The 22,023-nt window shown below is 41.7% G+C and overlaps 1 protein-coding gene across 1 annotated transcript in view; it reads right to left on the bottom strand.

Moving 5' to 3' along the window:
* Positions 1–313: 313 nt before the first annotated feature.
* The window catches only part of LOC125010900 (solute carrier organic anion transporter family member 5A1-like), a 32,027-nt gene continuing 10,317 nt past the window's right edge, over positions 314–22,023 (bottom strand). Inside the window, exons 2-9 of the mRNA XM_047589829.1 lie at positions 16,983–17,115; positions 15,667–15,887; positions 15,205–15,369; positions 11,165–11,363; positions 9,740–9,899; positions 8,654–8,898; positions 7,702–7,766; positions 314–5,927 (exon numbers count right to left, since the gene is read on the bottom strand). Coding sequence (XP_047445785.1) covers positions 5,401–5,927; positions 7,702–7,766; positions 8,654–8,898; positions 9,740–9,899; positions 11,165–11,363; positions 15,205–15,369; positions 15,667–15,887; positions 16,983–17,115 — 1,715 coding nt within the window. The 3' untranslated portion in view covers positions 314–5,400. The remainder of the gene's footprint in view (positions 5,928–7,701; positions 7,767–8,653; positions 8,899–9,739; positions 9,900–11,164; positions 11,364–15,204; positions 15,370–15,666; positions 15,888–16,982; positions 17,116–22,023) is intronic.

The raw sequence follows: 22,023 nt of genomic DNA, 5'->3' as shown, positions 1-22,023 counted from the left end.
CGCTGAGCTTCAAAGCCGCTCGTCTGGAAACCCGTTGGATGACCGTTTAATCCACTAATCCATTAAGTCGGTAATCTTGACCAGTTTCAAAAAGGCTATAGGTGCATGAAAGCGTCTAATTTAAAACAAATTAGAAGCAGAAACTAGTGTATTTAATCACTGCATACACATTTATATTATTATATCCTCACTGCTTCATATTCAGACTTAGACAACCAGCTGCTTGTACAGTTAAATGAAAACGATGATAATTTTCATCCTCAAAACCAAATATTTTTTTTCTGCAAACATGTGACAGGTACGACCCACAAACCACAGTTTCTGTAAGTTTTATTTTATTTTATTTTTTTTCACATTTTTACTGTCAGAAGTCAAGTATCCAAGGCATCTGTAAACAGTGTGTCCACAAATCTACATGTTGCCTCTCATCAGTCCGTCGGAAACACTGTTGATTTAAAATAAATACAATACTGCTTTAAAAAAAAAAAAAAAAAGAATGAAAGAAGAGAAGGTGATAAAACCGCTAACCTACATCTGCCTCAAGGAGCTCATACAGATCCACAATCAAGTCTGTGGTCAGTCTGGACTTGGTGAAACCAGAAACCAGCCTCCGTCCACGGGACAAGGAGCAGAGGAGGACATAAAGCGATGAACGGCAGGAATCACAAACAGGAGGATGAAATATTTATTTATTTCTCCATTTCTGTTATGCACTCTTGTCTAAAATACTTCTTCAGACCTGTGAAAAAAACAAATATCCAGAAATCCTGATATTTCTTTAAGGTTAAATTGACTGAATTTAGTGCATTAGCTTAGCAGGTAATAAAACCTGTATGGGTCTTTTGAGGGGAGGCTCGTTGAATGCTTTGGAAAATGTGGTAAAAACTCAAGCAAAACCTTCTCGCTGTGAGTCGTCAGTGCCATAGACTAAAAAAAAAAAAAAAAATTAAAAAGAAAAACGTCATGACATCTCCTCTAAAGTGAAGCCAAAGCAAGTAGAGCTCCCCCTGGTGGCTGCTGGCTGCAGTATGTCATATAAGCCCCGCCCCTTCCATGAGGGACCTTTGCAGTTTTATTGACGAGTCACAACTTTATATTTGTTGGTCCTTGTACCGCAAACTATACCCGAAATAAAATTTAAGATGTTTATTTTTTTTCGTCATTTCCACCTAGGGAGTCACCATTTTGAAATGACATAACAAAATACGTCACAGAGTTGGCTGGATCCCTCTGCACGCTGTTGAAAATGGACGAGGATGAAATGGAAAGACATACTGAGTCCAGTATAAATCCTATTGGTTATGATTTTGAGCCGTGGTTTAGGGAGTTGTTTCAGACTCCATTTAATCCACAGTCTGTCCTCTACTGTCCACATTATATTATACACCGGGACGTGGACATGTTGCAAGTGGCGATGCTTTCACGGAAAGTTAGTAGCAGGTAAGCTAAGCTAGCTGTAGCCAAACGTTCAAATATAAAACAAGTCCACGCTACATATATCTGACTAAAACTTCCGCTATCTATCTTTCATGGGAACCACCAACCCCATGACATCACTGGCCACAGTACGGAAAGATGGCGGCGCCCTACAAAAGCACATTATATGCTAACATTTGTCAGTAGTGTTATATATTGTTGCTAAGCGCGGAACTTGATTGAGTGCTTCATTTCCCCTTTAAAAAAAAAAAAGAAGAAAAAAAAGGCCAAACCAATCAGCAGTGAGTCTAGAGGAAGTGTGGGCGTGTCATAGATAACGTGGCTTTACTGTCAAGACAGTACAGAAAAAAAATGGCGGCGCCCGTGTCTCCAGGAATCTAGCCTCCGCTCTGAGCGATGGGAGGAAGTGGAGACGTTTCATCTGTACAGAAAACTACTAAATTCCAGTTTTTGTTGTTTCGGCTGCAGCTACATGCTAGGAACGTTCCTGTGTGTTGGCCCATCTCAGCATTTTTCTTGTTTTTCAAACCTTTGAATGTGACCACGTGTCAAGAGTCTTACAGTCAAGAATTCCCATAAACATCTCTCTGACAAGTATTATGTATCCAAAGCACAATTAACTATATAAAAGCACACACTTTGGCGACAAAACAACATCCGCCGTGACAAATAGTCCCCATGGCTAAAAGGGGACGCGTCTAAATCTAAACTTTCATCCTCTCGGTTTGTGGCGACGGACAGAAACCAAACGGCAGTTTAAGAAGCGATGAGATTTGACACGGTTGTGATTATTATTATTTTTTTTTTTTAAATCCTGTACATGAAGATGGAATGTGTTGTGACTCTACTCTACTGTCTCTACTGTGTTGTTCTCTCCCCTAAACGTGACCCCGAAATGGATTTTTATTGCATCCGACGTGAGCTCCACTCTGTCTGCGTGGACGTTCACCATCACCAAAGTAATTTAAAAGCTTCAAAACCTCAGCGAATGTTTCTCTTTTTCACCTTGAGTCGTCTCCAAACAGACGACGACCGAGTTTTCCTCAACCGAACATGACTTTTGATATCACTTAAGGCGGCTTTGAGGACATTTACAAATACTAGAAAACACAGTGCACCTCATCTCTACGTATAGATGGAAATAAATCTTCACGCTTTAAACGTCTAAATCTGCCTTAAAATAAGGAACTACAATCTCACTTCATGAGGTGCACCAGTGAAATCAAATGAAATCATTCGGATAGAACAGATCAAGTGAATCTGGAGGCCAGGTCAACACAAAAAACCTTTCAAGACACCTGGGATTATTCTATTCTGTTGCAGGAGATTACGTAATGAGGGTTGATTTATTTGTGATACATTTTTAATTTCTCCAAGGTATTCGGGATTAGCAGGAACCAAGATGTATGAAAATTAAGCATCACCTTCGAACGGGAAGTTGTTTTTGAAAAATAAACTACGTCCTCATATGTGGACACAGGGATTATTTTGCTTTATATTACAATAAAGTCACCAGTGAGTGACAAAATCTCAAACTTCTTGCTAATTAGTGGCGTCGTTGCTCGTTACTGTTGACAGAATTTGTTTAATTTTTGCATCATATCAAACCAATAAGCATAAATAAACGAGTTTCAACTGTAGAATTTGCAAAACTCAATGTCCACATATGAGGACGCAGGGTCTCAGGGAGGATCTAGTGAATTTGGAGGCCAAGGAGTGTCATTGCTATGGGGTGGGGGTGTCTGATCTGGTCTAGGTGGGTGCTACATGTCCCAGCAGAACACTGAATTGTCAGAAGATGGTTTAAATGTTGTTAACTTCTCCTGTCAGTGGTCATAATGTTGTGGCTGATTGGTGCACATGAATATGACACAGTTATTAGTAATTATCATTTGCTTTTGTTATTTTACTGTTAATTTGGGAAAAATGCGTGTCATTTGTGTGTGTGTGGGAGTTGAGTTGCTTCACAGTAAAATGGTCTAATTGGTTGGAGGATGATCCAATAGACACAGAGGTGTTTGTTTTATTATATATTGGCATTATTTACTAAATGTTACCAGGATATAACCAGGACCAGGCTGCTGTTCCTCATCCAGCCAACAGGTGTCGCCAGAGGGCTGATCACAACTCTGATACTAGTTAGGAATAATGGGTTTTTATGGTCAACTAATGGAGAAATAAACAAAATGTTTAGAGGCAGATTCACCATTGGTGAATACTTTCTATCGTCCTGATTTTTTTGAATTATTATTATAATTTTTTTATTTTATTTATTTATTTTGGAGGGGGGAATTGACACTTGTTTTGTGTTCCATAAAAATAATTTAAAAAATAAAATAAATTCCAAGTGAATAATTACATAATCTGATCAAACCTCGGCCATGTCATCCAATTATTAAAAATAAACTAAAATATTGCAGAAAACTCCTGCTGCTCAAAAATTCTAATTTATTTTGTAGTAAACTCACTTTTAGAGGCAGGTTATAAATGAATTGAATGCTATTAATGGGATTAATATTTACTGACTGATTGTTGCACTAATTATCGTCAGTTGTTGTGTTTTATTTTGAAGTCTCCTGTTTATTTCACACCAATTTTGTTGTTGCTCTGCTACAATGACAGTAACCATCTTTATGTTTACCTGTAGTCACTGGTGAATACTCTTCATTGAGCCACCTGAGCCACCAAATTAACAATTTAAGTTTCTGGTCATGTGACTGTTTGGGTTTGGGGTGAAACAAGGCGTGAACAGAATAATAAATTCCGATTGACGCATCTGCTGCACGGCACCAGGGATTTAGCTCATTTTTCTTTTCTTTTTTTTTTTTTTGCTGCTAATCTTCTTGTTTCAGACCAGATGACCGTTACCATTAAATAAGGAGGAGCGTAGGGAGAGAATACGACGCTACAGCGTGGTCAACTACTCCTTTATCTGAGGACAAATGTCCGTTATTTTTATTTATTTATTTATTTTTTTCCGAGGATTCTTGAAGACTCGTCTGGGAGAAAAATGCATTTTGAGGTTAAGCCACTTATCAGTCGGATGTACGGATGTGTTGTATGGAACTGGCAAACCCGAATAATCCGACTTCCAGCTGTGACACTACGAGTGATTGTGTCAGGAGGAGGAGGAGGAGGAGGAGGTGACCTGTGGTCCAGTCTGGTTCTTCTTTCAAGTGTTTTCAACCGTAAAAACAAACTAATAATACGACCAAAAAGAACAGGAAAAAGAAAAGAAAAGGACTCTACACATTATTTTTTTTTTACACGTAGCACCATGCCATCGGTTTCCAGTTCCTAACACTTCATCTGAATGTATCACATTTCCTTAGGTTTGGTTTTTTGTTGCCTTTGTGTTGTTGTTGTTGTTTATTTTTTTTTAAGAGAGAAAGAGAGAGAGAGAGCGGCGATATGTAGAGAAGAGAAACGTGTTCACACCACGGTGAAGAAATGAAAGAAAGAACAGAAGAAGCAGGAGGAGGAGGAGGAGGAGGAGACGGAGAGGAAAGACGAGAAGAGGAAGGAGAAGAAGAAGAATCACAGAGCCGTGAGGAGGAGGAGGAGCAGGAGGAGGAGGAGGAGGAGGACCGGTGATGCTGAGGTATCCGTTCAGGGACTCTTTTCCTCCTCCTGTGTGTTTTGTTGTGTCCATGTGAGGACGGTGGAGACAGAAGGCACATACTGCCGAGGTGGGGGGGGAGGGAGGGAGGGAGAGGGTGGGGCGAGGGGAGGGGAGGTGGGGGGGTTGGGGGGGGGGTGATGAACTGTCCTCCATCCAAAGCTTCGTCCACTCACTGACGTTTCCACCACCCTGGCAGATTTGATTTGTTTTTTTTTTTGTTTTTTTTATTTATTCATGTCTGGTACTGGTCTCAGGGTCCGGTCGGAATAAACAACCCCTCCATCCCTCCCTCCCCTCCCCCCTCTCAGTGATGCCGACTAAACTTAGAAATCCGGCCTCGATCAGACCCGGACTGAAACGTGTTCCAGGGACCGAGCCGGGGCGGGGGAACCCACCGAAGAAGATGGAGGAGGAGGAGGCGGTGGAGGAGGAGGAGTTATTGCTTTTAGCTCGTTGCCGGGGCAACTCTGGGTGCTGACGCCGCGGTTGAGGGGGCCGGCGCGCAGCGGGCCGTTGGCGGGCAGCGCGGCCGGGTCGGTGCGCGGGATGTTGACGGGGCAGGAGCGGGTGCGGGCGTGGCCCTTGTGGCCGCCCGGGTGGCAAACCAGGCTGCCCACGGTGTCGGCGGGCGACAGGTGGCGCTTCAGCCAGCGCTCCACCCGCTCCTCCTTGTACTTGATGGAGTACCAGGTGAGGAAGATGAAGAGGAAGCCGAGGAACTTGAGGCTGGCGGCGAGGCCGAAGTAGACGAACCGCAGCGAGGTGACGTCGTACTCCCAACACGAGCCGTGGACGCCGCAGTCCTGCTGCCACAACATGCAGGTGGTGTCGATGACGGCGCCGAAGTAGATGGGGGTCGGGATGTAGGCTGAGAGGAGGAGGGGGAAGAAGAAGAAGTAGATAACATTCATTATTACACACGATGAGATGTTACAAACCATTTGGGGGGTTGATTTATTTGTACTACATTTTTAATTTCTCCAAGGTATTCGGGATTAGCAGGATCCAAGATGTTTAAAAATTAGGCATCACTTTCGAACGGGAAGTTGTTTTTTAAAAATAAACTACGTCCTCATATGTGGACACAGGGATTGTTTTACTGTATATTACAATAAAGTCACCAGTGAGTGACAAAATCTAAAACGTCTTGTTTATTAGTGGCGTTTTGGCTCGTTACTGTTGGCAAAATTTGTTAAATTTGTGCATCATATCAAGCTAATAAGCATAAATAAACAAGTTTCCATCATAGAATTTGCAAAAGCAAATTAGCAAATTAGCCCAGCCAATAGCAGCAGGTAAAAAGTGATGGGACGTGCGACTATATGTCAACCAACACTTCACCCTTACACCAAATTTCGGGGCAAGACACATTTGGAAATCGAGTCCAACTGGAAAAAAAATCTGTCCAGCAGGCTACTACCAGCTAGCAACAAGCGAGAAGACACCAGCTAACTAGCCTAGCGGACAGCAGCAGGTAAGAAGTGATGACATATGTGACTACCAAGCAGTAACCTCCAGGTCTGAGTGATGAAGCACATGTGGAAGTGCAAAAAACTGAGTGACAGATTATCAGGGACCACACTTGAAACAAAGGGCTACGAGAAATTTCCCAGCATCCCTCACGTAAACCAGTGATGGCTCACATCAATGTATGTGTGGCCTTTTTGTGGTTGTTTATGATGGTGCATTCCACTTCTACTCAGAAGTCATCATTTCCGAGTTGGAATTTCAAACTTCAACAACCCCCGATGTTGTATTTTCTTCTCAGAAAATCCTCACTAACCCCCAGGCTGAGTTTCCAAGATGGCCGCCCCGTGTGTAAACAGTAATTAGAAGCTCCTGTAATATTCCGTTTATTAGTTCTTCTGATTAGTTTTTGTTGCCTTAAGTCTGTCGGACAGACAGTATTTTACCACATACACATGTTGAAATGCTGTTACAGTGTAAGTTAAGTTTTTCATGTGTTATATGGGAACTACAAGCCCTTGTCACGCTAACAACAGCTAAAAACAATAGCCTGGTAAAACTTTTTTTCTACATTTAAATTAAACAATTAAAAGTTTTGAATAAGGCGAGAGCTCTCATGGAGGCGGCCATCTTGTTTTCAGACTTCTGTAACTGGTACACAGATAACTCCGCACCGTGACACTTGTCCGTTGACATAACAGCCAGCTAGCGGCAAGGGATGATAACCCAAACGATAACCGAGTAGCGTCTTGTTTCTTTAGCGTTTTAGCCCCATCCACTCTTCGTTTCAAGGGCCAAGGGGAAGACGGGGATGAAGAGGAAGGAGGAATGAAATCAGATTTAAATGAAAACCTGTAGAATCAAACCTTTCACTCCCCTCCATCCCTCTCTGTCTACTGGGTTCATGTTTCCAACCATCCTCAGACTAATTCAGACCGACAGCAGCTTTCTCAGTTTCCCATTCATCAAATCTAATTTACCTCCTGGCTCCTTATTCAGGGAAACTGTGACATCTAATAAACCACGTCTCATCAGCTAATGGCAGGTCAGCAGTCAGAAGATGCGCTGCACATTTACGACCGCCGCATTTAGCTGATGCTTGTTTGTTTTTTAAAGATCTACCACTAATAATCTGCCTTTTTAAATGTTTTTTTTATATATATATGTTTGCTCACCGAGAGTCCTGAGGAGAACAAACTGCATTCCCAGAGCGAACGGCCTCTCCTGCTCCGCTACAGACCTGCAACGACAACAACAACATTTAACTTCTAATATGACAAGATTAACTTCACCGCCTCATTTAAGGTTAATTTTGGGCCACATTCTTGAGTATTCTCACAGTAAACTCTTTCTGGTTTAGTAGAGAGCGAGCGGAGAGTAATTAGCTGCATGTGAGAGTACTTTTTGAAGTTTTCTGTATTTTAAGAGGCAGAGTAAATGATGGTTCTTAATTTAAATAAATAAATTAGAAATGTAGCTGCACTCTGCACAAGCTCAAATATCTCTTATCAAACATTTCAAATTTGTTATGAAATTACATGTTTCACAAGTTTTACATACTGCATGTTATATTTCTTATATATTCATATACTCACCTCTATATATTCATATATATCAGACATTTATTTACATATACCTACCTATCTAACGTGTGTCTATATTGTACACTTACATTTATATATCCTATTAGCCCCATATTTTATATCATTATATAGAAAATAAGACATTGTTTAAGTTTATTTTAAATTTATCCCACGTATGGAAAACAGTAGTGCAGAATTAGGCCAAAATATATACAAATAACTATAAACAGACAGTATCAAATTTGAAAGAATATACAAATAATAACAACACTGACTGATTTCTACCTACCTACCTATCCATCTATCAAGATAGAAATAACTTATTAAAACCGGGGGGATTTCTGTAAAACAGAAAAGGGCTTGAAAAGCTGGACAAAAATAAAACGTGTAAAATGTTTGTGATTTCTAATCTAAAACTAACATTTGTCTGTTTTATCCTGTGAGAAGTTTCTTGAACCTTTAAACTAAATGGACACTGGGCTGTAAAGAACCACGTGGAGGTGATTTTAGAAGCTCTCCCGGTGAAACAGTTCCCTCCAGATACCTGAGGGTGACGATGATGGCGGAGGGCTGGGCGCAGGCGGTGATGAGCGTGACGATAAAGAGGAAGATGAGGAAGGGGATGAGGGTGCTGCAGGTGCGGTCGCACTTCCCCGACACGGCGTAGCCGTTCTCGTTCAGGTAGGTCTTGACGATGACGAGCTGCAGCTGGTTGCCGCCCTGACCGCTGGACGGCGGCGTGATGACCTGTCGGCTCTGGACGCAGGCGCAGTCCGAGTAGTTACGGATCTGGACGGGGGGGGATTAAGCTTTAGTCTGAGACATCATATTAGTCCAAGTGAGACCAGCATCAAGTGGACTGACAGCATTTGACATCATCAGAATTATTAGTTGAACTAAAGTTTTATAAATGAATACGCATTTGTGTTTGTTAACACAGACACCGCGACCCACCAGACAACACATGATATAAAGAGTCAGACAAGAAGAGGCACACAAACTGACCAAGACAATAATAATAAAAAATAATGATAATAATAATAATAACGATAATAATAAAAATAATGAAATAATAATAATAATAATAAAAATAATACAATGATTAAATATTTTAAAAAATGAATAGACAAACAAGAAGATGATGAAGAAGGGGAAGAAGATTATGAATAAGAAGAGGAGGAATACAAAGATGAAGAGGACAAAGAAAATAATAAAGAAGAGGAAGAAGAAGAAGAAGAGGAAGGTCAGGGCTGAGTCTGAAGGTCCCTTTTACAACAGAATGCCACAAATTTACTGATGTGCAATTAATATTTTAATTTCATTTTAATGTTAAGCTCCGCCCACCTAGTGGTTTCTGAAACCAGGAAGAGATGCAGCTGTGAGGCTGAGGAACGCAAGAAGAATCTGAAGACGGATCGTAGTGAATCATTTCACCCTGAAGTGTAAAAACTGACTGAGAAAAGTAGAAGTTCTCGTACTCAGGACGTCTTGATCGATATCAGGCTGCAGCCAAAACCAATCTCTTGTAGTTATTTTATTATTTCTGGTCTCAAAAACAAAAACCCCATCCCTGTAGTGTCTTCTTCCTCTTCCTGTCAAAGAAGAAGAAGAAGAGTCCACGGTCTCTTACCCCGGTGCTGTCGTTGGCCACGCTGCTGCAGCCGGCCAGGCAGGGGTTGAAGTACGTGATGCCGTCAGATCCACAGACCGGAGCGTACTCGTGGATTTTACAGCCGCAGTTGACGTTACAACCTCCGGTCAGGTTCCTCTGGGTCATAGTGAGCGTAGGTCTGGAGAGGGAAGAAAGATATTCAGATATTAAAACATTTGGAAGGAGCGATTTCTGGTTTTGGAAGATGACGTCTGGTTTGTTTTCAAACTACGAGGCTGAACGAGAAATAAAAGGATGGAAAAAGAAGTGAAGAACTTGAGGAAGAGTGAGGAGGACGGGAAATAAAGAGATGTGCAACAGAAGAGGAAATGGGCAAAGTCCAGAGAGGAATAGATGAATGAAAGGAAGACAGACAGATGTGGACACAAGATGGAAGGATAATGGAACAGATTAAGAAGAGATAAACAAACACAAGTAGCAGAAAGGAAAGAAAAGAGACAAAAAAAGATAGAGGGGAAGTAATGACCAGAGGGAGGAACATGAGAGGGAAAAAAAAAAAAACAGAGGGCTGTTGGCCAAAGATCTTCTCCGCTGCCAAGCTGTCCTTGGACATTTTCCATGGTTGCCATGTAATCGCTCTCAGGGACGTTCTGTCCAAAAGAAAACGCCTCCGTTTACTGGCTCGTTATCCTGCACCGATCCCGACACGTGCTTCCTCTCTGACATCAGCCACAGATGGGACGATTAAAAAAAAAAAACTACCACTGTCTACTTAACACGACAAAGGACGAGATGGAGTCAACAAACGACCGCCTCTGACTGAAACACTGACACTCTGGATGATGGTTGGTATGATGATGATGATATATGCTGATTTGTGTTTGTAGGTATTTATATCAGCACTGCCATAATAAACCAAAACCAGCTCCTTGTAGTGTCACAACCTCTTCTCCTTCTTGCCAAATAAAAAACGAAGAAGAAGCAAAAGAAGTTAGTCGGGCTGTAAGTTGAAGAGAAAATGCTGCCTTTTTAATAAAAACTTGTAATCTAATTTAGTTAATTTTAAAGTCAAGTAATCAGTAAAGTAACTAAGATACCTTTTAAAGGAGTGATCAGTAATCACATTACTTTTTCAAGGTAACTGTGGCAACACTGATCCTGATTATGACTGAGTGAAGATTTTAATGGTTCTTCAAAGGTTTAAGCAACTACTTCAGGAAAATAATACATAAATTAAACAAAATTAATAAATAAATTCATTAGTTTGAGAACTTTGTGGTATGAAAAGTTTGAAATCGGGGCTATATCACACATCTCCAATATTATTCTCTCAAACTTTTACAAACTACTGTCGTGATGAATCACAGGGCATTGAACGCACCACCACCACCACCACGTGATCTCTCTCTAATCTGTGAGAACTCCAGCCTCCCAGTTCCTCACCCGGTGGTGTACGGGATGTTGATTCCTCCGAGGTTGATGCTCTCGCAGCCCACGATGAACAGCGTGGAGAAGCAGAGCAGAGAGACGCCGCTGCAGATCATGGCCAGCTTGGCGGACTCGCGAGCTCCCAGCTTCAGCTTCTTGATGATGTAGCCGCCCAGAACGATGCCCACGCCAGCGCTGGGCACGATTATCACACCTGGGGAAGGACAAGGATGTTTAGAAATGACGGGATTTGAGCTGGAGTTGAGGAGCTGAACAGGATGAAATATCCAAACTTTCGCCAACTCTTCCAGCTTCTTTATCTGATGAAGTCACTTCACCAGTGTAGAAACAGGGGAGTTTAGCAGCAGAAAAAATGTTCTTCTGCCTCAGTTTATAAACAGTGATATTTTTGGGGGCGGGGCTTAGCTGGAGGCAAAACAAGTCAAACACTGTAGCTTGTAAACGCCGGTTAGCATAATTCAATGGACTGTTTTTGCAAGAATGGACAAGGAAAACGTATACTTTGCAGGAGATACTAAAACACTCACTCCCAGAGACCTTGAGTGTTATTTTAAAAAGTTCACTCTGACTGAGTCAACTTTTTGGGTTGGCCTTCCATTGTTTCTTGTGGAGGTGCATTAATGTAACTTTAAAGCTAAGATTCAGTGTTTTATTTTATCCCTATGACAATGCAATTTAAGTAATAACTTGTCTGTGATCTCTTTTGAAGACCACAGATTAAGACAAAGAGCCTTTAATTACTAGTTCTAATTAAGTTCCAAACTGTATTTCGATTGATTTGCTTTTAATTAGTTCTGCCTTTATTAATTTGTTTTATGTGCCTGTCTTTAAAATAGCAGATTGCTGTGAAGCACTTTGTAAAAAGTGCAGTATTTCAGATTTTTTTGTGACCTTGCAGCCAAACGAGTGAAGTATTCCTCAGTACAGGAGCAAAAAATAAAAGTCAAAAGCCTAAAGCCTTGTGGGGAGAGTGTGACTGTGATCTCAATTAATTTCCATTGAAATATTTCAAACAATTGGATAATAGGAGCTTCTAAACCCTGCCTGACTCTAGAATCAGGTTAAATTACACATTTAAGGAGGAACTTAAACTGATATTTTTCTCTCTAAACCCAGTCCCAGACAAGATTTGTAAGCAAGACAAAGTACATGAACTTCTGACTTGCTTAGTTAGTGGTTCAGAATATGAATTACAGACTCTGAAGGACAGAAAGACACAGGACGATCATTCTGTAATTTGGAATGGACATCACTCAGTACGTTTACATGCACCCGAAAAGAAAAAATGTATTGCCTTAATCCGACTTTAACTGGACAACTTAAGTGCATGTAAACGCGTTACTCTGACTAAAATTAGTGTTCACCTTATCCGATTAAAACACCCAGATAATGGGATTGGAAATCGATTTCCCCTGGCATGTATACACCTTAATCAGACTTTAACTGGATAACACGTGTGCACATGCTCCACAACCGCTACTCTGGCAAATGACCCCAGAAAAAAAAAAACATCCAAGAAAGTCAGTTAGAGAAGAAGAAGAAGGTAAACAGAGCCGGTAGAAGAACCACCTGAGGGATAGCGCCATCTTACCTGCAACATAAGTAGCGCACACATTACGTACGGGATTAAAAAAGCTGAACTATTACAGATCTGGTTGTTGTCCGCGTGAATGACTCCAGTTGTTTCATTATTTGACGTAAAAGTCAAACACAAAGGGGGCCTTATTAACCCGTGACAAGACACATATCGCCACCTAGTGTGGAGGAGGAGGAGGACATGTTCCCATCGTCTAAAAAAGTCGAATTTTGAGCATAGCACCATTAAGCTGTGCATGTAAACACACGCATGTGATCCCACTGTATTTATGTTGTTGAACTTCCTGCCCTTAACAATACATCAGAAGCGATAACTGTCAGATAAAGCAAAAAACAGAAGAACGTCTTGTCAAAACTTTCCACAGGATGCTGTGGTTTACTCCAATCATCCTTTCTAAAGTTCAGCACACAGCAGTTTTTATAAGTCAGCTACAGTTCAGCTGTTTATGAGAGAATATATTAATCAAGCAGAAAACATTTGTATCTATTCGGTATTATAATGATCCATTTCAAAGCTCCCTGCCCCCACTAGGTCCATGTCCGTTCTCTGATGAGTCACAACTGTTTTGGAGACACAAGGAGGACCTACACAATATTGGGTCATAATGTTGTGGCTGAACGGTGCAGCCCATGATGAAATACTAAACAACAGACACAAAAACACTTCACCAATCTGATAAAGTCAACCCACTCAGACGGAAAACCGCAGTCAAACTCCACAGAGACCAACACTGGGGTCCTGGGACCACCACAAATCCTTGAGCAGGATCCCTAGAAATAGCCTGACTTCTCTCACTGGACCGTGGTGTGATATGGAAATATGTGTATGAGTGACAGTATTAATCACAGCCCACTCCACCTACAGCCGAGACAGTTATGCAACTCAACAGGGGGAAACATTTCTCATGACAAATGTCTTCCAAGATGTAATTTCTGAAATTAATGCCAAAATGCCAGCGTTACATTTACAAAACGGTACTGCTGCACAGCTCGACCTCTACAAAATATAGGTGAGTTAGTCCGCTGTGGGATTAAAACCACCCCATAATCAGCTGTGACAAAGGAGATTCAGCCACAACATTATGACCACTGACAGGCAAATCAATCTCAACCCATAGGACTAGGACTAACAACATCCTGTTACCAGATATGGCAGGACACCCTCAGAAGGTCCATGTCTCAGTCACAACTGTTTTGGAGGCACAAGGAAAACCTACATAATATTGTGTCTGCTGCCATCAAGGAGTGTCATTGCTATGGGGTGGGGGTGTCTGGTCTGGTCTAGGTGGGTGCTACATGTCTAAGTAACACCCACATAAAGGCCAAGGTCCAAAATGTTCCTGACAGTGGTCATAATATTATGCCTGACCTGTGTATATTCTTGTTTAAGCATGTACAGGTATGTGCTTCGGTGCGCTATGATTATGCAGAGCATTACTGAGTGTGTGTGTGTGTTCCTTAATGTTCTATGTGTGATGCTCTTTGTGCTCCAGGGTCCCAGGTGCCCCCTTCACTTGAAGACCAGCAGTTTCTTTATTATTAATGTGTGCTTGGCTGACCGCCTCCCAGGATAAAAACAGGCACATGATGAACCAGCGATGAAGTGGAAGAAATTAAAGTCCTGGGTGTTGTATGAGTGTTCTGGTCTGTCTGAACCGTTCGGTCTCTGCACCGTCTGCCCTCAGCAGTCTGAGACCTGGTAACAGACTTAATAGTTTATATTTCTTGGTCCACTCCTTTATTAATTCCCGACCGTTTTTCTTTGTGGGAAACAAGTAGTCCTGCATGGTTTTCAGCTCCAAACCTGATGTTTTACTTTCTGCCAGGTTACTGGATGTGGTAGCAGCACTGATATGGACTAAAAAGACTCTCACAACAACACCTTATTTAGGTTAATTAAAACTAAAACATTTAATTATAAAACACTTCAGTGCAAAATCAGTGCTCTATCAGAGTCGTACAACTACTTAAGGGCCCAAGAATGAAAACAGGCAGGATCTAGTTTCATCTTGTTTGTTGTTTCTGTAAAGGTTATTTCTGCAGACATATTTTTTTCCAAATAAAAGTCATGAGCTCATCCGTGTGACATGTGAAGTAGCCATGAGGCTTCTAGGTGGTTAATACTTAAGTTGACGCAGAGGCTACGGCAACAATCAATAATTCAATAATCTGTCATTTAATGACAGAATCAAATACTCACACTGAACTCGTGTTGAGTCGTTGGCCTTCGTTGGCCTTCAACGTGACACAGGACTCATTGTGTGTTCACACTATCAAAGGAATTAGGTCAAACGTGGTCTGAAATCAGATCAGTCAACCGCGACCTAGATGTGTACTTCTGATACCAAGGCTGATGTTGGCGCAAGGTCTGGTGCATTGTCACCATTCGTTTCTCCTGCAGGCTATTAAAGAAGGTAAATCTAAACGCCCTGTCTCACCGGTGTAGATGCTAGCGCTGGAGGCCGGGATCCCAAACTGAGACTCGATGAACTTGGGGATGAAGGTGATGAAAGCGGTGACGATGGCGCTTTCCGCCGTGTAGGACAGGCTGACGAACAGGAAGGTCACGTTGCTGAGGATCCTCACAGCAGCTTTGGGCAGGTCTGGGAGAGGACCAAGAAAAGTTTGGTTTTAGTTTGTTTAGCTGCTGCTGCTAGCTAACTCCAGTGTTCGTCATGGGTAACTTAACTGAAAGTGATTTCTCGGACACAGATCTGATATCTTGCTAAAAAATAAATATCTCAACTGGATTTTGTAAAGATGTGATCATATTTAACAGAAATTACATTACATTTATTACATTACATACAGTTTTTTTACTTTTAGATACAGTATATATCCCATGTACTGCAACAGTCCCTCAGCTGTTGACCAAATGGGCTCCAGACGTTTCCCGGTACCTTTTATGTCCTTGCCGAAGCCCATGGACGAGGTGACCGTCTGGCTCTTGCTGTTGTTGCTCTTCTCCTTGAGCACGTCGTCGTCACTGGAAAGGTCGTCCAGGCTCAGCTTTTTCCTCCTCTTCTTCTTCTTGTGTCGGGGAGGCAGCTTCTTGGGGAAAGTGAACATGGGGAAGATGACGAGCAGCATGGCCACGGCGCACAGCAGGAACCCGCTCCACCTAGACACATCAGGGAGGATTCAAAATAAAGACGCTGGAAATACTTGAGACTCTTCAGTCGTCTCTCTAAGAGTCAATCTGGTATCATTTCAGTGGTGCATCATTATTGTGCATGTGAATAAATAAGTAAACCTGTGCACCCCTCCATCTTCTTCCCGCTATCATCACCTATAATTTATGCAGGAAGCACAAGGCTGTTTGCTGGTGAGTCACTGGTTATGCTGTCGGTTAGAGGATGGCATCACTGAGAGCTGTAAATGGATGACTAACCATATCTCGCTTTTCAGACGATTCTGACTTAAAGAGCAAACATACAGCTGGGTTTGTAAAGTTTTCTGACCAGGCAGTGTAATTTCATGATTGTGCTTAATAACACTAATTTTCTCATCTCGTCAAAGTTTAAGCTCAAACATTATTGGCTTTTTGCTGTGTCAGACGGACAATAAGGAAGTGTGACGATGTGATGAGCCCCTCAGCTAACAGTAGCACTTTACAGTCTCCCAGCTAATATTTGCTCTTCCTAGACCCCCAGCTAATAGTAGCTCTTCCTATCCTAACAGGAAATAGTAGCTTATTCTAGCCTCGTAGCTAATAGTAGCTCTTCCTAGCCTACCAGCATATAGTAGTCCTTCCTAGCCTCCCAGCTAATAGTAGCCCTTCCTAGCCTCCCAGCATATACCTCTTACTATTCTACCATCTAACAGTAGCTCTTCATAGCCTCCTAGCTCTTCCTAGTCACCCAGCATATAGTAGCCCTTCCTAGCCTCCCAGCTAATAGTAGCCCTTCCTAGCCTCCCAGCATATACCTCTTCCTAGCCTCCCAGTTAACAGTAGCTCTTCATGGCCTCCTAGCTCTTCCTAGTCACCCAGCTTATAGTAGCTCTTCCTAGCCTCCCACCGACTACAGACTGTAAGTACCGTGCTAACTGGATGTAGTTTTTGTGGTGTAATCAGGTTTACGGTTTTAGTACCATCCCAAGTGGTTTCCAGCTGAAATCTGAAATGTGTAACTTTGGGTACTGAAACACACGTAGTACTCTAGTTCTAACAAAAATAAAAAAATAAACTATTATTAGACAAGTAAATTGGTCTCACCAGTTGCCAATGAAGCGAGGGTCGCTCTGGTCGATGTTGACAACAGTCTTGGGGTCCACGTAAAAGCCGATTAGGACCCCCCCCAGCAGGTAACCAGCCGCTGGGCCCAGTGCTCCCATCACATACATGATGGCTGAGGAGGAGAGGAAAGATGACACACTTTAAAGAGGTGCCAAGAACGTTTTGGCCACTGGGGGGCGTAAAAGCATGAAAATGAGATTCACATATTTGGAAATGGTTAAACAAATTCATCATCCCAGTGCTCACATTTACTACTTCACTGTTTACACGTACACGACACAAAACGATCTGATAAATGTGTTTAAACGCCGCCAAAACATTTATCAGAATATATTTATATATATTTACTTCATCAACAAAGTGGTAAAATAAATAAAACAGAAGAAGAAGTTTTTTTTAACGTTATTGTCCTCAGCTCCTCAACATTTGGATTTCAGCTTCGTTCTTCTTTTCAAACACTTGTTTAAGCAAGAGGCTAAAATCAGTCTTTCTGACTTTAAATATCCAATATCGATTTATAAAATCCTCCTGTGAGAAATCTCACTGTGGAATTAGTCCACGTGTGAGGGAGATCTAACCAACACATGACAGAAGGTCCAAATCTGAGAACTGATTGGATTAAGAAAGAATGACGACAGAGAAGAGCTGCACAAAAGCACAGACTCGTGAAAGATGAGACACTAGAGTGAAGTATGTGGAAATGCCACAAATCTCTGGAACTAAAAATCAGTTTTGTGATCATTTATTTCATAACCAAGTAAAATTGTTTCAAAACTGAATTCATATTGAATTTAATCTAGACCTTGTGAATCTCAAACAATCCAGGAATAAGTAGCAATAATCAGAGCTACATATTAACAAATGTAGTCATAATATATAACACACAACAACAATATTTATAATTAAACAAACGGGATGTATTAACATTTTACGATACACACTTCACCCCGACTGCTGGTGATAATAGTAAAACCCAAGTCTCTGTTTTAAAGTTACTCAATTATCCAAATTCAGCGACATTTGCTCAACCCCAGGCCTTATGTAACGCTTCAAAACCGAAACTAATCCAGCACTAAGAGCGGTGTACAAAAGGCCATGTGTGTGGATCATGTGTGCAGATCATATGACCGGGCAATAAGGAATTCGCTTGAGGCTGAGAATAAGATTTCTCCAATTAGAGGGAATTAACATCTTTAATTCCTTGGCAGGAGTTGAAGGGAAACAAAAAAAAATCCTGTGGCGTGACTTAAAAACTCAAAGCTGGGCCAGGACCTGGACTAATCTAACCGACAGAGGGCTGGGAACTCAGAGGGAGAAAAACGTCCCATACGGAAGATTAGTATATTTTACGAGTGTAATTCAGATTTATGACAGATCTATCTCATTTATATGCACACTTTCTTTTCTTCTCATTTACACTTGAGAAATTACTTAACTTTAATGTCTGCTGTGTCACTTTTAATGTGTCCCGAGAAAATTGTCTGTGAAGGTTCTTAGTCATCCAGATCGTGGTATGTCCAAAAAAAACAAGCTGAAAGAAAGGATAACTGGGTTTGGAGAGTTTCCTGAAGACGTTTCATCCAAGTCTTCAGTTCGGTTCAACTCAACTGTATTTATATAGCATCAATAACAATTCAGGGGTGTTAAACAGGAGCATTTGTGGGTGTTGCCATCTGGAACTAACCCAAACCCTAACCCTAGGGAAGGAAAACAAGATCAAGACAGTCTTCTCCAGTTAGAGGTAAGTATCTGGTCGTTATTAGACAGCTAGTTGACAGTCCAGTTGTCTTTGTTTCAGTTTGTTTTTTGGATAAAACTACTCCATGGAAGATTTAAAGATTTATAAACGTCATTTAGCGGCTGAATTTTGAGGCGTTTAGTTTTGAGCTAGGGCATGCAGCCTTTGTTCACCCATCACAAATATTTGCAAATAAAAATGTGCATATATGTAGTGTAGGTTTTATCCCGAAAGGATAAACAAGATATCGGACCAGGGATGGTCCTTTAAAAGAGACAGAAACGGTGGCTTCACTTCACCAGAATGGGACTGTAACAACTTATGCAGCACCGTAATTTCAAGAAAGGTTGACAACACCACCAACATGATGAAGCATTTGTAGACAGCACATGGCATTAAATACCCAGAGGGACATGTGTTCGACAATCTCTGGTCAACAAGTCAGCAGAGCAGTGTCAGTGAGATTCTAATAATCAATTTCCTATTTGTTTTCTTACACAAGCTCTTAACTCTTGTTTAGAAACTCAGTTGTTTACATGAAAGCACAAACGGCTACTTTTTATAAACCAAAAATTCATAGGAGGAATTGAGAAAGAATCGATAAAGAATCAGATCCATAAGCAGTATCAATAAAATCTTATCGATTCCCATCCCTACACTAACGGTCAAAAGTTTTACAACTGCATCAGGTTCCTCTGGTATATCATGCTACGAGATAATGACCCAAAACTTTAGTCCAAGCTACACCAGAACTACCTCAAGATAAAAACAAGATGGAGTGGACCATGGCCCAGTCTCTAGACTTTAACCCCATGGAGCAAGTTTGCGATGAACTGGACAGAAAAGAAGAGTGAAAACTTCACTTGTTTATTTGATCTATGCTTTCGTTTTAGAGTAAAATGAGACATTAAACTACATTATTAAAAAAAATAAGAAATATTGGGGTGTTGTAAAAATTTTGACCGGTAGTGTATATCGAACTCTTAAATTCAGAAAGTCATCACCCTTTCCTCATTCTCAGAAACCCTTGTCCATTGATTCATACAGAAATACCAGCAGCAGCATGAGCAGAGCAGTTACTCATCTGCTGCAGAGCATCTTCACAGAAGCATATTTTCAGAGGCTTTGTCGCATCTCTCCACTCAACCATTACATCATCTGAGTGGAGCAGCCAGAGTCCAGGATGATAAGACGAAGGGATAGGATTGAGGGCTTGGGCTTTCTAAGGGTACCCAGTGGATAATCCCTTACGGAGCCAGAGAAGAGGGAAAGCCCTCAGCTGGGCCGGCAGCCACGTTACGCAACCTGATGCGGACCAGCAGCAGAGAGATAAAAGATGGCTAGACCAGGGAGACGAGCGAGCGGCTGGGATGAAAAAGACAATGATGTTGGAAGTATCAGCGAATCTGAGACGTTTGTTCACCAATAAGCAGCAAAAACATACTTAACTATTTGAAGTTGACAAACACCTCACAGCATTTAATTACTGGTCTGCAATCAGGAATCAGCCAGAAAATAACACTGATTACCTCATCATCATATAATTTAGGCAGCTGGCCAATGCATGCAATCTGAACACGATCAGATCAGATCGGTGTCTGGTCAGGTGCTGGAAAATATCAAAGCACCCGCCCAGGTTTCCCAGAAGAACATCACCTCGTAATCAGATCACCGGCGTTATTCGCTTCACCGGTTGGTGGTTTTAATGTTGCGGCTGCTCAATGCAAATGCTCACTGAGGAGCCAATGCAACCAAAATAGAGGACAAAGATAAAATAAGCTACACTGAACAATACGACAGATGCACATTCTGGGTCTGGGTAAATTAAATTTGTGAATATACAGCACACAACTAGAAAAGTAAGAAAAGAGAGACAAAAACACTGAATGTGGACGGAGATGAGAGAGGACACAGGAAGAGACAAAGACGGAGGATGATGCGAGGCAAAGCGACGTTTAGCCTCATTGGTCCAGTCCATTTCTGCTCTGCAATCTCCAGTCTCCAGGCCGATTACTGTCTGAACTTTACCCCAAATATCACAGAATAAAAACACCAAGGTCTCCATCACAACACTCTTCAGTGAAGCTAACGCTAACAGCTGGAGGTCCTACTTAATGGCAATTAATCAGCAGCTACATTATTCATATGTTATTGGAATGAGGAATACCATTACACCAGAGAGGACTTCCTGCTTTCCTTCACCTAAACATCTATTGACTTGTTTTTATTGTCAACCAAACAAACAACAAAAACAAGTACTTTGAATATTTCTGCTTCACTTGTGGGAACATGCACAGAGCAGCAGGTTAAATCGTGGTCAGCCATGACTACAAGAGATGAATGGGTTGGAGTAAAACTAGTACGTCAGAGTTTTGTGCCTCGTCTTCTACAACATACTCAGACACCAGGAACTATTTTTATTTGGGGACTTCCAGTAATTTGTAATAATGTCAGCGGTCGTCTCTGATCTTAATTTCGTGCGAATCGTCCGTGTCCATAATTTGTAAAGCAAAAATGATGCCGCAAATCACCTGAACCCTATTTCTGGTAACACAGAGGTCGCGTGATAAATCTAAACCAGTGTGAATCAGCATCTCTGTGAGAGTGTCTTTTTACTATTTCTGTCTCTTGTCTCTTAAGAATTATGACGCTGTAATTCAAAGTCTCGTCAGATTTTAGGGTGTAAAGCAGAGATGTCTCTGACCCATTCAGATATTAGATGGATGAAATCATTAAATCAAGCATTAATCTATTCATCGGTGAAGGTGGAGCTCATTTAAATACCGACAGGTTGTACGTAATTTCTCATTTTTATTATCCATTAGAATTTGCAAACTATTTGCAAAGTCCTCCCCAACCCGGAGTCGTTAATCCACCCTTTTCCGACTGAGGATCATGGCCTCGGACTTGGAGGTGCTGATCTTCATTCCAGTCGCTTCACACTCGGCTGTGAACCGCCCCAACAAGAGAGGAGGTCGTAGTTCGATGAAGCTGAGAGGACCACATCATCCGCAAAAAGCAGGGACGTGATTCTCTGATCACCGAGCTCGACACCACCAGGCTACAGCTAGCGATTCTGTCCGTGAAAGTTATAAACAGAACCGGTGACAAAGGGCAGCCCTGACAGAGTCCAACTGTCACCAGGACATCCACCCCATACTCCCGGAGCGCCCCCTACAGGATGCCTCTGGGGACATGGTCGTAAGTCTTCTCCAAATCCACAAAACACATGTGGACTGGTTGGGCAAACTCCCGTTTCCCCTCCAGCATCCTAGCGAGGGT

This window comes from Mugil cephalus, chromosome 7, assembly GCF_022458985.1.
Source record: "Mugil cephalus isolate CIBA_MC_2020 chromosome 7, CIBA_Mcephalus_1.1, whole genome shotgun sequence".
NCBI lineage: Eukaryota > Metazoa > Chordata > Actinopteri > Mugiliformes > Mugilidae > Mugil > Mugil cephalus.
This window is presented reverse-complemented; position numbering and strand designations above follow the sequence as displayed.